The sequence below is a fragment of the Salarias fasciatus genome, chromosome 17 (assembly GCF_902148845.1).
Source record: "Salarias fasciatus chromosome 17, fSalaFa1.1, whole genome shotgun sequence".
Classification (NCBI taxonomy): Eukaryota; Metazoa; Chordata; class Actinopteri; order Blenniiformes; family Blenniidae; genus Salarias; species Salarias fasciatus.
This window is the reverse complement of record NC_043761.1, coordinates 17,595,195-17,608,169: the sequence shown is the minus strand read 5'-3', so window position 1 is coordinate 17,608,169 and position 12,975 is coordinate 17,595,195. Positions and strand designations below refer to the sequence as shown.

The 12,975-nt window shown below is 50.9% G+C and overlaps 1 protein-coding gene across 1 annotated transcript; it reads right to left on the bottom strand.

The window, feature by feature from the left end:
- Positions 1–5,348: 5,348 nt before the first annotated feature.
- LOC115404402 (neuroepithelial cell-transforming gene 1 protein-like) lies at positions 5,349–12,060 on the bottom strand. The gene is made up of 9 exons (XM_030113714.1): positions 11,737–12,060; positions 9,070–9,177; positions 8,814–8,978; positions 8,230–8,292; positions 7,848–8,021; positions 7,481–7,738; positions 7,224–7,394; positions 6,938–7,124; positions 5,349–6,852 (listed from the first exon to the last, which is right to left on the bottom strand). The coding sequence occupies exons 1-9, from the start codon at positions 11,830–11,832 to the stop codon at positions 6,455–6,457; spliced, it is 1,620 nt and encodes a 539-aa protein (XP_029969574.1). The 5' UTR covers positions 11,833–12,060; the 3' UTR covers positions 5,349–6,454.
- Between the last annotated feature and the right edge of the window lie 915 nt (positions 12,061–12,975).

Sequence of the window (12,975 nt, the reverse complement as noted above, 5' to 3'; positions counted from 1 at the left end):
GCACACAAAGGCTAGCTTGTTAGCTGGAGGCCCGCGGGCCGCGAGCCCAGGTTTGTTTTTACGCTGAAGTCATTACAGTGAGCAGAGCTGTTCGGTCCGACGCATGAGGCTCTGCAGGAAACCACCGACAGCAAACACCAGGAGCGGAGCGAAGCTGCAGAAAGCAAGACGAAACTTTGAGGTACACAGATTCATCTGTGAAGAAGAACGATTCCTTGGTCTCTTGATTAGCTGGGTGAACGTGTGAAGTTTGATTCTCACTCTGGGAGTCACAGTCTTTGATTTCTCTGGCAAACCTCGACCCTTCCTCCTCATCGGTTGTCCTGCGGTTCATCAGATGAGCTGCAGCTTACAGTCCCTGCCACGTTATTCCAAACACCCCGAAGGTAAACACGCTCCTTTTCACCGCCGCCGACATTTTAGTGAGCCGTTAATTGACGGCCGAGTCTTTCTTTCTTGTTTTTTGAAGCCGTCTTCACAAGGTGCGCCCCGAGGCCAGAGGAAATCCCGGAGACAGAGTGATATTTGTCCGAGGGCGAAGCACACGGAGCTGACAGCTGCTTTCGGCGGCGTGTGAGTGATGGCCGAGGCAGCTCCTGGCTGTCAGGAGCAGCACAACACCAAGTATTTTCACATAAACACACACTCCAGGCTTTGATGGAGGGGTGCTCTGAACCCGGCTGACCTTCAGTCCCACCAGATGCCCCCGCCTCCGCCGGGCTCCGTGGCGTTGTGTGTTTTCAGAGCGCTTCTTCCAGGGCTTTCCAGCCTCTGCATGCTAATCACACACACAGGCGGCCCGTTGTGTGGCGTCCGGTGTGTGTGGGGCCGTGTGGCCTTTTCACCATGCATGAAGCGTGAGGAGCGAGGACGTCGCCCACGCGCTGAACCGGCCCGGCCGAGCCTCGGCTCGATTGTTTCACGCTTCGGACCGTTCCTGTCAAGGTAGCTGTTGCGTGTTGACCTTTCAGCGAAACAATTTCCTTCACGGGCCGGGCCAGGCACTTTGTGGAAGTTTACTCTGGCCTTTGTCCCGGCTAAATTAGCCCCTAAATAACTTCTCCAAACACCAGCAGCGGTTTTGCAACAAGCTGAGGGCGCTTGTGTTTCCTCCTCACTCTGAGTGGATAAAACCAGACGAGTAATTGTGCTGTTCTGGTAAAACATTTAGCACGGTTGGACGGCATCAATATCTGGGTAAGAAATGAGCTGTTGAGCTGCAGGACGAGCCGGAGGAGAAGCACCAGCGTTTTCTGACCATGAATCACAAAGAGCTGCCTGCTCCACTCCAATCCTGAGATAAAGAGCTGATATTCAAGATGCCGGCTCCCATTCGTCCGCGGAGGAAGCAGCTCAAAGCCAATCGAATCAGGTCAAGTCATGGAAGACGTTTCGCCTCTTATCCAAGTCTCAAGGGTTCTGGTTTCTCAGGTTTCCGTGGTTCTGGACTGCAGGGTTCAAAGAAGAAACAACGCGTCAAACCGGAGAGAAATATTTTTCTACTTTAACTTATTCTTTAAACTGTCGCCCATCCCACGTTCTTCCACCCTGGGCACCTGTGGCCCCTGTGGTGGCAGCGTAGACACCCCTGACACCTGCAGCGGCAGTTCGGGGACATTCAGCAGACATTTGGGCGATTGCGGCTCCTGTACTTGTGTTTTTATCATCGGCGGCTGAAAAATACCTGCTGTAGGGGCTTCGTGGTGTTTTCCCAGCTGGGAAATCATTCCCCTGTTGTTTACATGGCACTTTAAACATGGCGGCTGTGAACACTGCAGTCATGTGTTCTTCCCATTGCGGCACCTCTTCCTCGTGTGAGGGCGAAGGAAAAAGTACAGATAAGACTGTAAAATAACAGAGCCAGTCCTCCCAGAGGGGGGTGCAGGGACCAGAATGTTCTCCTCTCCAGTGGAAACACACTAAAAGCATCATCCTGCTGAAATCCGCCTCCCAAACTGCAGCAGTGAGACCAAAACACGCAGCGATAATTAGAGCCGCGGGCTTGAAAACCCCAAAATAATGAGGTGAAGCACTCTACAACGCTCCTGAAGTTCAGGAAGTGAGGTGACAGCTCTGTTTAGGCTGCTCCATACGTGTTTACTTTCACCCGCCGCACATATTTTCACTGCAGATATAAATACAGTTATGTAATGCGGCTTTATTGGATCAGCACTGAGGCCTGAAGTAATTAAAAGTTTAATTACAGAGAATAAATCCAGGGAGAACTGGCAGACATGACCATCATCATGGCTGCGTCTTAAATGTCTCTCCATGGAGAGGTTCAGAGAGGTGGAGGAGGAGGGTGGAGGAGGCAGTTTAAATTAAATTACTAAATGATTTTTTTTTTAGCATTTTTACTTTATTTTGCCATTTTCCATTTGTTTCAGCTCATTCATCACATATTTTTGGTTATTATGCACTAATTATGCCTGTAAAAGAGTCTCTGAACATTAAGTTAAATGTCTTTTTAAGGATTCAGACACTGCAGCGTTTGCAGAGCCTCTCTTGGACAGAGACGCCGTCTGTCACTGATCCAGCTGATGAAGACACGACTGGTTAAAGTCTTCACGAGGCTCCCCGCTCTGTTTACCTCGAGTTTAATGTCTCAGCAAGACAACAACCGTCTGAAACTTCAAACCACAATCAGATTTTATTCCACTTGTAACGTCACTGCTCTGATCCTTCATGTTTTAGGAATTTTAGGAGTAAACACTGAAAACAAAAAACAACCAAAAATACCCACGATTTAATTCTTTAAAAGGGCCGCTTCTCCTCTTCCAACACATCCCGTGCGTCATTTTGTTTTCCTTTGTTGCAGAAAGCACATTTCATGAAAGGGTAGCTGCACGTGAAAAACATTCTTCTGCAAGACATTTCAAATTAGGAGGTTTAGGCTTTCCAACTGATTTCTGTAGATATAAAAGGAATTTAGCAACCCTAATTTAAAAAGCATGTATAATTCTTCATGGTGCACTTATTGAAGTGTTTGTAAATGGAGAATTTCTGGACCTACATTTTTACTTTTGTGAATTTATAGACAATCCTTAAAAAAAAAAACCCAACAAATTTGTACTTATATGTAAGAAAAAAATCTGTTGTAAAATGTAAAACTAAACAGAAGTGCATCACATTTCACCATTTACAGTTAAGAAAGTCTTTAAATAGTCTTAAGTCCTGGCTGGAAGTCTTCAAAACGTTCATATAATCCTGTTGGCCATAAAAGTGTGTCCATGTATGCAGACGATGGCGTGGTAAATGTCTCTCACTCTCACTTACCGGTTATTCCTTTCCTGCACGTTCTGTATCTTCATGAGAAACCTACACAGCTCTGGACTGGGTTCAGGTTTTAAGTTGTCATTAGAGACGTCCGACACCAAGAACAACCAAAAGTAAAACTGGGAAATTTGCTGAATTGGAATGATGAAAAACTATGAAAAAATAGAAAAAGGAATAAACAGAAACAATGGCGAAAGTTATTAAAAACAATCCAAAATACAGTAAGTTAAAACAGCTCAATAGTCAAAATAGATTTTAAAAAAACTGCTGAAACCATTAAAATGTTAAAAAAAAGACAAAGAAAAAAGGAGCTAAACATCTGAAAATAGTTTAAACGAAATGGTTGAATCCATGAATTGAACATTACAAAAAAATTAGCTAATCCGAAACATTTAAAAATATAATAGAATATATATAAATTGTTGAAATCTAACTTCAAGGATGCAGCCTCACAAGCAGTTTTCATTGTATGTTTTGGGGCAAAATTCATTTATGCTAATGCTAATAATGCTAACGCTGCAACATGTGCGCTGCTTTTAGCATTAGCATTTAGTGGCCAAGCAACTGAATGACTTTTAACTTCGACATCCAAACAGATCCCAGATCTGACGCATGGAGGCGTCGATATTTCAGTATCTGCACATCTTTCTCTGCGCTGCAACTACAAACTGGCAGAGAGGAAAAGGTTTGCTCAAGCTCTGCAGGTCCTCGCGCTCCATTTGTCAGTTCTTCCGAACGAGAGCCGGGAAAAAGACTCTGTCAACAAAGCGGGCCGGGACGCCGCAGTTTGAAAAAGTAAAGCCTCTCTAATTCCTCCACTGGAAATGTTTCTCTTGGCACCTGCACCAACTCACTGTTTGGTTTGGAGTTCAGCACGGCCATAAATCAGGAGGTATCTCTCCTCCGCTCAGTCACAGCCGCCTCTCCATGACAGGCTACTTCAAAATCCACTAAACGGAGCTTAGTGGCTTAGAAATGTGCGTATTTGATCGACCTGGATCAAATGAGCATCAAATCACATTAAATAGATGAGAAAGTTACACAATTCCTTGGTTTTAGTGATATAACTTCTGTACCGATTTCAGACTCAAAGTGAAAGGAGTTTTGTCTTGAGGGATTCCACCTGGTGCTGTCCTGGGTCCTCTCACACACTGAAACCTCAAAACCATCCATTTAACCTTGTTTCCATCAATTACAGATATTATGTAGTCTTTATAATCAGGAAAGGGTTCAATCATAAGAGCAAAAAAAAAATAACATGCTAGAATAAAAAAAGTGTAAATAGTTTTAAACTAACATTTTGCTCTGATCTAAAGGGGGCGTGTCCTTCATTACTTCTGATATAAGATACACATTGATCTCCAGAGGAGTTGTATCGATTGCCTCCGACCTAGATCTGAACTGTTTTCAGAGTTACAGGTTGAATATAGGAAACCAAATCCAAGATTCTGGGTTTTCCAAGATGCTGTGAATGAAGTTCTACTGCTTCTGCGGCATATAGAAGATTTTCAGCTTTAATATTGAAGTTGTTCATCGTTTTTTGGCTGAGACCTGATCACATTCTCACATATATTCACAAAGTTGTGCTACAAGACGTGGTAGTGAATGCGGCTTCGGAGATCTTTAATCTTGGGTTGGGATCTGTGTCGTCCAGTGAGGGGGGTTCACAGACAGGCTGAGATCACCTTCTAACTGTATCTGAAACTTTCACTGCAGCTGAAAACTTCCAGTTGAAATCAGCAGGAAGCGACGATCCAATTCCTTCATTGTCATGAAACATGCAATGAGATCTGCTCGTCTTCTTACTGGACTGAAAGTTAATGTATTCGTCAGTGTCAGATTGCAGCGACGGGTTTGAGTAAAAGACTGAGACTGAGATGTTCTTCCCCAGAACCATCAGGAACAATAACAACTGTGTTTAGTCTCCATCTTCTGATCTTTTGCACGAGTTGTTCTGATAAACCGAAGTCCGCATCCAGTTTTCTGAAGTCCTGTCACACTGTGCAGCAGCTAAATAAGATGAATTCATGGAACAGTCCATTAGTTGGCAAGAAAAGACAAACAATCAGAGGTTCAGTTGCAAATCTTACACAGATCTTTATTGTTCTTTTAATTACATAGTTTACAGCAACCAAGTTGCCTCTTTCTCTTTTTTCTTCTCCAAAATCTCAACCAAAACATCTTGCATACACATGCAAAAACCATCTTCTTCTTCTTCTTCCTTCCCCTACGTACTTTTTCCATCGTTTACACTCCGGTGATTTTCACCGTCTGCAGCCAAAGCTTCATTCTCATCATCCAACTCAAAACACTTTTCCTTCAATCTCATCTTCTCGTCGTCCTTCCAACACTTTCCGAGTTTCCTCCGTCGCTCCTGTACAAACAAGCTGCTGCGTCTCTACCAGCAGCGTCCACAACTAAAGCTCCATGCAAGATGCTACACTGAAAAGTGGTCGCCTTTGTTCAGAAAAGTCAGGTTAAAAAAAAAAAAAAAACCAACGTGGCTCAGTTCAAAATTTTGTCTTGCAACAAAACTCGTCATCTCATGTCTGACGTGAGTTGAATTTGCGATGTTCCGTCACCTCCGACCTCTACCTCGGGAGTTACATTAATGCCTCTGTAGGTTAAAACAACAAACATGGCGTCCGGGTTCTGCCGTTTCAGGAATGTTTCAAAATAAGACTTGCGTCTTCCGATTAGCCGTCGAATCAGACAGGAAGACTCCAGCTTGGTGGGGGGGGGATTTTCTGTCTTCGCTGCTTTTCCTGAACATGCTCTCATTTTCTAAGAAGCCAGAACAGTGCTGCTTTACGACACCGAGAAAAATACTACCAGAAAATTTTCAGTATATAAAAATGTAAAACTTTCATTAGCCCCCCGAAACAGGCCTGACAAGATGCTTAAATATCAGATTTAGAGTAAACAAGGATTCGATGCACCACCTCTGTCTTCAAGAGTTCAACAGGCCGGCGTGCGGCACGCGGGCCTGCTGCCGCGGCGGCGGCGGCACTCGGAGGAGGGGTGCGGGTAAATAGCTGCCGAAGAGGACAGTAACACAGAACACTGATGTAATAAAACGCACGCAGACACACATAAATAGTCCCACGCTTCTCCGCGCCGCTTATGTACAAAAAAAAAAAAAAAAAAAACGAGCCAGGAGTCCGAGTCTCTCGCCGCCTCACACCATCGTCTCTTTCCTCTTCCCCAGCGGGAACAGCGGCCTCTTGGCTTTGAGCGGCGTGGGCGAGGGGAGCGGGGACGGCGTGGCGGACGAGGGCGGGGAGCAGGACGAGGGCGACGGGGCGGTGGGGCTGCCGCACAGCGAGGCGGGGGCGGACTGGGACGCCGCCTGCGGGCAGTTCTCGTCCGACTCCTCCATGTGGACGATGGCGGAGACGGAGGACGGGCGGCGGTGCGAGCGCAGGTCGGCGGGCGCCTCGCCGAGCGGCCGGTGGACGGAGATGGCGCTGCGGAGGCAGTTGAGCCACTGCTGCTTGTGGAAGACGTCGTTGACCTGCAGCGTGTGCGCCTGCCCCTGGCTCGGGTCCTGGGGTCGAACCCGGAAGATGTTCTTGGCTGCGGGGAGAAGACCAGGATGAGACTCGGGGGAATCGGGGAGGGGCGGGGCATTCGCGGCAGGGCGGTCGAATCCGGCGCTCACCTTTGTCTGCGTTGCCGAAGGCGCCCCTGAAGGAGCCGCCCATCCGGACGTCCCCGTCCTGCAGGTCCTCCAGCACCAGGTCCTGCACCGGGATGGGCTGCCGGTACACCTGGTAGCACTGGCGCTCGTTCCGGGTGACGGGCCGGGTCAGGACCAGCAGCTCGGTGAACAGGAACACGTGCAGCTTCTGCAGGGGGACACACACGGTCAGACCTGGACTTGTGGAGGCGGCGGACCGCCGGGGACTGATGGGGACGAGCGGGACGGGCGGGACGGGCCGACTCACCGTGCCGCTCTTGTTGCGCAGCTCTCCGTGACACAGCAGGCTCCTGCAGAGCTCGATGTGGGGGTCCCTCTGCCGCTCGTCCAGGTACTCCAGCTTGTCGATGTAGAACTGGCACTCCGACTCGCCCTTCTTCATGTTGATGTCGGACAGGACGCCCTGGATGACGGCGATCTGAAGACACCAGCGGCCCGGTTAGTCGTCTGCCGGCTCCTCGCCGGGCGGACAGCGGACGAGACGGCGGTCTGAGCGGGACTTACAGCTTCCTCCAGACGGGCGGCGTCGGGGTGCTCGGCCGGAGTGTGCCTCAGGATCTCTTTGAGCAGCAGCGGGTATTTGACCAGGCGGGAGCGCGGGATGTCCAGGAAGCTCCACAGGTCCAGCTTGCGGCTGAAGGGCGACTCCAGGCAGCGCTGCAGGAAGTCCTGCACTCGCCGGTCCTGCTTCTTCTGGTCCAGCAGCGCCTTGGCCGCCAGCTGGTTGCTGCAGTAGTCCTTGTAGGCTTTGAGTCTGGGCAGCTGAGGAAGAGCAAGACGAAGAGGTTTAACCCGCTGCCTTCTGGGAATACAGTCTTTGAGGAGTCGGGGGGGGGGGGGGGGGGGGGGGGGGGGGGGTGTAGATGCTTACCCAGCTCACCACGATCTGCCCGATCTGCCCCACCGTCCCGTCGGGCCCCGTGGCTTTGGAGAGCTGAGCCAGCAGGTCCTCGTGCAGCGGGATGTAGGTGTCCAGGTTGCCGAAGATGTGCGTGAGCTCCTCCTCGGACATGATGGACAGCTTGAGCATGGGGTCGTGGTACGCCTGCGGACGGGAGAACAGCCAAGCCGGTCAGATAAAAACATGCAGGATGCTAAGAATAGCTTTAAGGGCAGCAGAGAGAGACCGGGGAACAATTCCTGGCTTTTTATAGCCGCTGGCTCGGCTGCGCAGCCGGTCTGCCAGCGTTTTGATTTAATCTGTTTGCTTTATATGTACTCTTTCTGCCTCAGAGGTTTGAGAAAGTACAAACCTTGCGTGCAAGCTGGAGGTCCTCAATCAGGTCCTGTTCTCCGCGAGACAGCTCAAATATGGCCTGTGGAGGAGGCACAGAGAGAGGCTTTTTCAGAAAAACACATACGTCACCGCGCCGCTGCTTTATTACAAATGATATTCATTAGAGTATCCACAACCGCAGAGCAGCCAAGACTGCTCTCTGCCTTTCTTTATGCAGGAAAATGTAAAACCCTGAACGCGTCTGACAGCTGGCGAGCGCGAGGCAGGAGTCTGCTGGCTCGCCAGGTTTATGCAAGTTTACACAGGCTGGGAAACGAGCCCTGGACGGCTTCAAGCCCCAGTGAAACGATCAGACACGAACACTGCAGGGACTTGTGAAGCTGGTCTGGTAGACAGGTAGAACTCTCCACCGTCTGGGTTCAGACTTTGGCACGGTGGAGGCGTCGGATCACTCAGCGCGTCATGAGGGATTGCCGTTTGATCCGTCGGCACAACGAGCGCCACAGCGTTCTGTCTGAGCTTTCTGGACTCTTGTCGGGTTGTTTTTTTTTCCCCTTTGGCTTTTGACTTTAACCGCTGCGTCTCGGTGCTAATTCTCACCTCCTGCCTCTTGATTTCTTTGGTGGAGAAAGTTCCCTTCTGGTGGACGTCCAACGTCTCCGACCACAGGGTGCTGTTCCTCCTTTTGGGCGGCGTTGGGGCCGCTGCCTTGATGCAAGGCTTCTGCGGCACGCCCGGCGACTTGCCATCGCTCCGGAAGGAGGCCTGCGAGACGGGGAAGAGGAAGCTGCGGGTGAGACGCGGCGCCGGGCGTCCTCTGGAGTCTCTCTTTGCGCCGGGCGTCAGCTCAGCTCACCTGGATGGTTTGGCCGAAGCGCCGGACGGCCAAAGTCTTCACCGGAGAGATGAGGTTGGCTAGTGACGTCACCCTGCCGAGAGGACGGACTCGCTTGGTGCTGGGTTCCTGCGGGAGCGAGCAGAGGGGGAGGAGGTTAGAGCGACGGAGTCGAAGGTCGGGACGACTCGCCGACTGAGAGACCTCGGCCGACGGTCTGAGCGCTCCCTCGTGATGAAACACATCCAGGCCATTCATAAATCAAACGCCGCGAACTGGCGGCGCTCCCGGCTCTGGACCGGGGAAAGAGGAGCCGCTGCAGCCGAGGTCGAGCCACAGGCAGACACAGAGACGGCTACGAGGAGGACGAGGACGGGGAGGGGGGGGGGGGTCCAGCAGCTGTTGACTCCATCAAGTGAAGAGTCTCAAGCCGGGCCGGCCTGCTCAGCACAAAGACCCTCTCTGACTGGGGCAGGGGGTCTGGAGGAATGCCAGGAATGCACGAGACCGTGGCTCTCAGCTGTTGGACGCCCCCCCTCTATCTGCCCCTATCTGCCCCGACAACAGCCACCACTCTGCCCCCGAGTGGACGGCTCCCAGCCCGCAAAGTGTGATAAACACTTCCTGATTGCTTCTGGTCCTTTAACCCCGCCGCCGCACGGGGCCGGGGCAGGAGGCAGTGGTCAGCGGGGCCGCCGCTGGAGTCCAGACCAGTGGTCCTGCTCCTCCGCGGTGTTTACCCTGAGCCCCGGGCTGACGGGGGGGGGGGGGGGGGGGCTGCACAGTACAGTTTACAGCTACGAGTTCAGACAAGTTCTTCAACAAGCCTCGCGTGAGAGCTGATCATCCACACCTGGGCCAGGTAGACCCCCCTCCCCCCCTCACAGCCCCCCACCCCCACCCCGCCCTCAGGCTGCGAGAAAAGAGAGAGCTGCTCTGGCCTCGTTCCAACAACAACAACAAGCCACAGGAATCAAAGAGCCGAGGATGGAGGAAGGTAATGATTTCATCCTACTGGAGAAGAAGAAAAAATAAACCAAAACATGACAGCCACAGCTGCAATTAGCGTTTCTCCCCCCCCACCCTGCAGAAAACAGCTTTGCGTCTCACGGATTCAACGCTGATGAGAGGTTTGCTGTCTGAAATGAAAAGACGAGGCTGCTGGGAGGCTTTTCCTCGAGCTGACTCAGGCCGACTGGGGTTTTTTTTTCCTTCCCCTGCCTTGGCTCAGCACATGTGGGGAACAGAGCGGCCATTGAGGCTGCGAGCCCTGCGGACACAGCTGTGCAACAGATCCCACCACGTCTGGCCCGAGAGCCGCCGCCGCTCTGCAAGCAGCCCTCTAGTGGCGGCGGCGCCTGTTACAGCCGCTTTGTGCTCGAACTTTTCAGTGTGTGACCTTTAAAAATCTGCACACAAAGAAAATAAGTGTAACAGTTACAGGCGGGCGGGGTGGGGGTGGTGGTGGTCGGGGGGCTGAAAAGTCAACACGAGAGGAGCGTGCTTCCCCTCGTGCCCTTCCTGTCCATTGGGGACTGGCCTCAGAATAACAAAGAGCCACTAGTCCTGCTCTTTGTACATCAGCTGTAAAGTGAAGCCGAGCAGATAGACGGGGGAAAGTTGCTATTTCTGGCAGCTGCAGCCAGTCCGACTCGCTCCAGGAAGCCAGACAGAGCCGGAGGCGTGCGCCGCTGCCTCGCACAGCGAGTATCAGGGGAGCCATGAGCCTTCACCCACAGCGAGCTGCACTCTCCCCAACGGTCCAAACCCCGGAGTACAGCCTCATAAACTGCCCGAGTCCGACGTCCCCCCCGGATGCCTTCCTGTGCTTCCTTCTTTGAAGCAGCCTCGTGAGCCGAGCCTCCAGATGTGATTACAGCACAGCTTGAGCCGACAGGAAGACGGCCTGCAGACCGAGGAGCTGAGGTCACTGATAAGTCGGCACGGGAGGGAGGGAAAACCCAGAAATACTGAGAAATTGGGCAACTTTGTGAGGGAAGCTCTCCCAGCGTGAACTTCTGCTTTACTGTCAATGAAACTGCACGCCGGCTTCCGAAAGGACGTGGAAGAAAGGGGAAGGGAGAAGTGAGCAGCCTGTTCTCAAACAGCAGGTTGGAAACCGAGCATCCTGGGACAATACGCCCTGCTGACTCACCGCCAACTGATCTGACTGATAACTCCTGTTTACACCTTAGAGAAGGTGCAGCTGTGATGCAATGATTAACTTCTCAAGGACCTGAGCACAAAGTTCAGAGTCCCACACCTCACGCGCTCCCATTACCAGAAAGAACCCAAACCCAGCAAAGACACGAGAAAATCAGTCCAAATGTAGCCCAACCGCTAGGAACCTTGTGGAAACATGATCTCAACTCGAGAGACCTAGTCTCAGCTTAGGAAAAGTGTTGAATACTGAATACAGGGGTGAATAAGTACTGAATTTCAGTCTCAATCCGGTCCAAACTCCAGAAAACCAATGAAATCCCCAACTAAACCAAAGCAAACCCAATGTGAGCCACATAAAGCCAGACGGTACCCCGTCCACCGTGGCCCCAGGTGAGATTAAAGCATACGCAGCGGGATTAGCTGCTGATTCACTCACACCTGACATGACTTCATGCTGTGGTCAAACATTGACAGAGTCGCTGATACGGCCGGGCCGGCCGGTCGCGACAAGTTTCGGCGTCTCACCTCCGACTCGTGTCTGTTGGCTTGGTTCTGGAAGTCTCTCGCTTGCAGAGTCCGTTTGATCGGCACCAAGCTACCCTGTTCACATAGGGTCACCATAGTTTTCAGCAAAAACAAAGTATCCTTGTAATCCTGGTGGGTTAGCTCCGAGTAATCCACATCACAGAGAGAAAAAGAAAAACTCAGGAGAGTAGGCTCTGTGTGAACGGCCTCCCCGAAAAAAGTAAATAAATAAATACACCTTCCCCCCGTCTGTCTTCTTGCCCGGCGGGACGGGGCTCCTGGAGGCTGAGCGCTCACACTCTCTCTAAACTCTGGTCTGAGGCTGGCCGGCGGAGGGAGGGCTTTATACCGGCTCAGGGGGCGGAGCCTGGCTGCTGCACATGGAGGCAGGTTTACGTGGAACAGCGCACACACACACACACACACACACACACACACACACACACACACACACACACACACACACACACACACACACACACACACACACACACACACACACACACACACACACACACACACACACACACTAAACAGTAGTGAGAATTTGTAAGATCACTGCGAATGGCAGTTTACAGACAGCAGACGGAGATGGGGGCTTGTGAGAAGTTGTGCCCGGCGGCTCGGGGTGATGTGGGCTGCTTCAGGGAACTCGGTGAACGCCGTCCACACGGCCTGGGAAAAACACTCGCAGCGCAACATTCGAGGAACTGAAAGCTGCAGGATTTTTAAAAAAGTTTTCAATCAAAACATGGAAAAATAAAAAGCATCGTCACAGGAAGGGATCAGAAATTCCACTGTGGACGCTGAATTTCCTGCTACTGCCAGGTATACAGACGAGACATTCTGTATATGTCCATTTAGAGCGTGATTACTGGCAGTCATGGCTGAACGCAGCTCAGACTGCAGAAGACAGAAAAACTCTGACACTGTAAACAGTAAACCACAGTGGCTCCTGTCCCACTAAATAACGAGAATAAGCTTCAACACACACAAACTATCTGCTTAAAAGTACATTTGAGTGTTTATAAATGTCAGTTATAGCTCAGTAAAAGTTGTATTTAGAAGCTGTAATAAATGTAAAACCAGGATTACTTTTATTTAACCACTCTATAATGTTACGAACAATTTAAATAGTTAATGCATCTCACACAAATGAACTTTTAACTGGTCTGCAGTAAAGTACAAAACATTTAAGAGCAGTTCACTAATTCTGGTCGATGTAGTTTTAATACAGTG

Bases quoted from the DNA above. Each gene is read 5' to 3' on its own strand.
- LOC115404402 (XM_030113714.1), bottom strand. From the start codon at position 11,832: ATGGTGACCCTATGTGAACAGGGTAGCTTGGTGCCGATCAAACGGACT. The intron at 8,293-8,813 runs GTGAGAATTAGC...CCTCCTCCACAG, and splicing joins AAGAAATCAAGAGGCAGGAG to GCCATATTTGAGCTGTCTCG. The intron at 7,395-7,480 runs GTAAGTCCCGCT...TGGTGTCTTCAG, and splicing joins CCGCCCGTCTGGAGGAAGCT to ATCGCCGTCATCCAGGGCGT.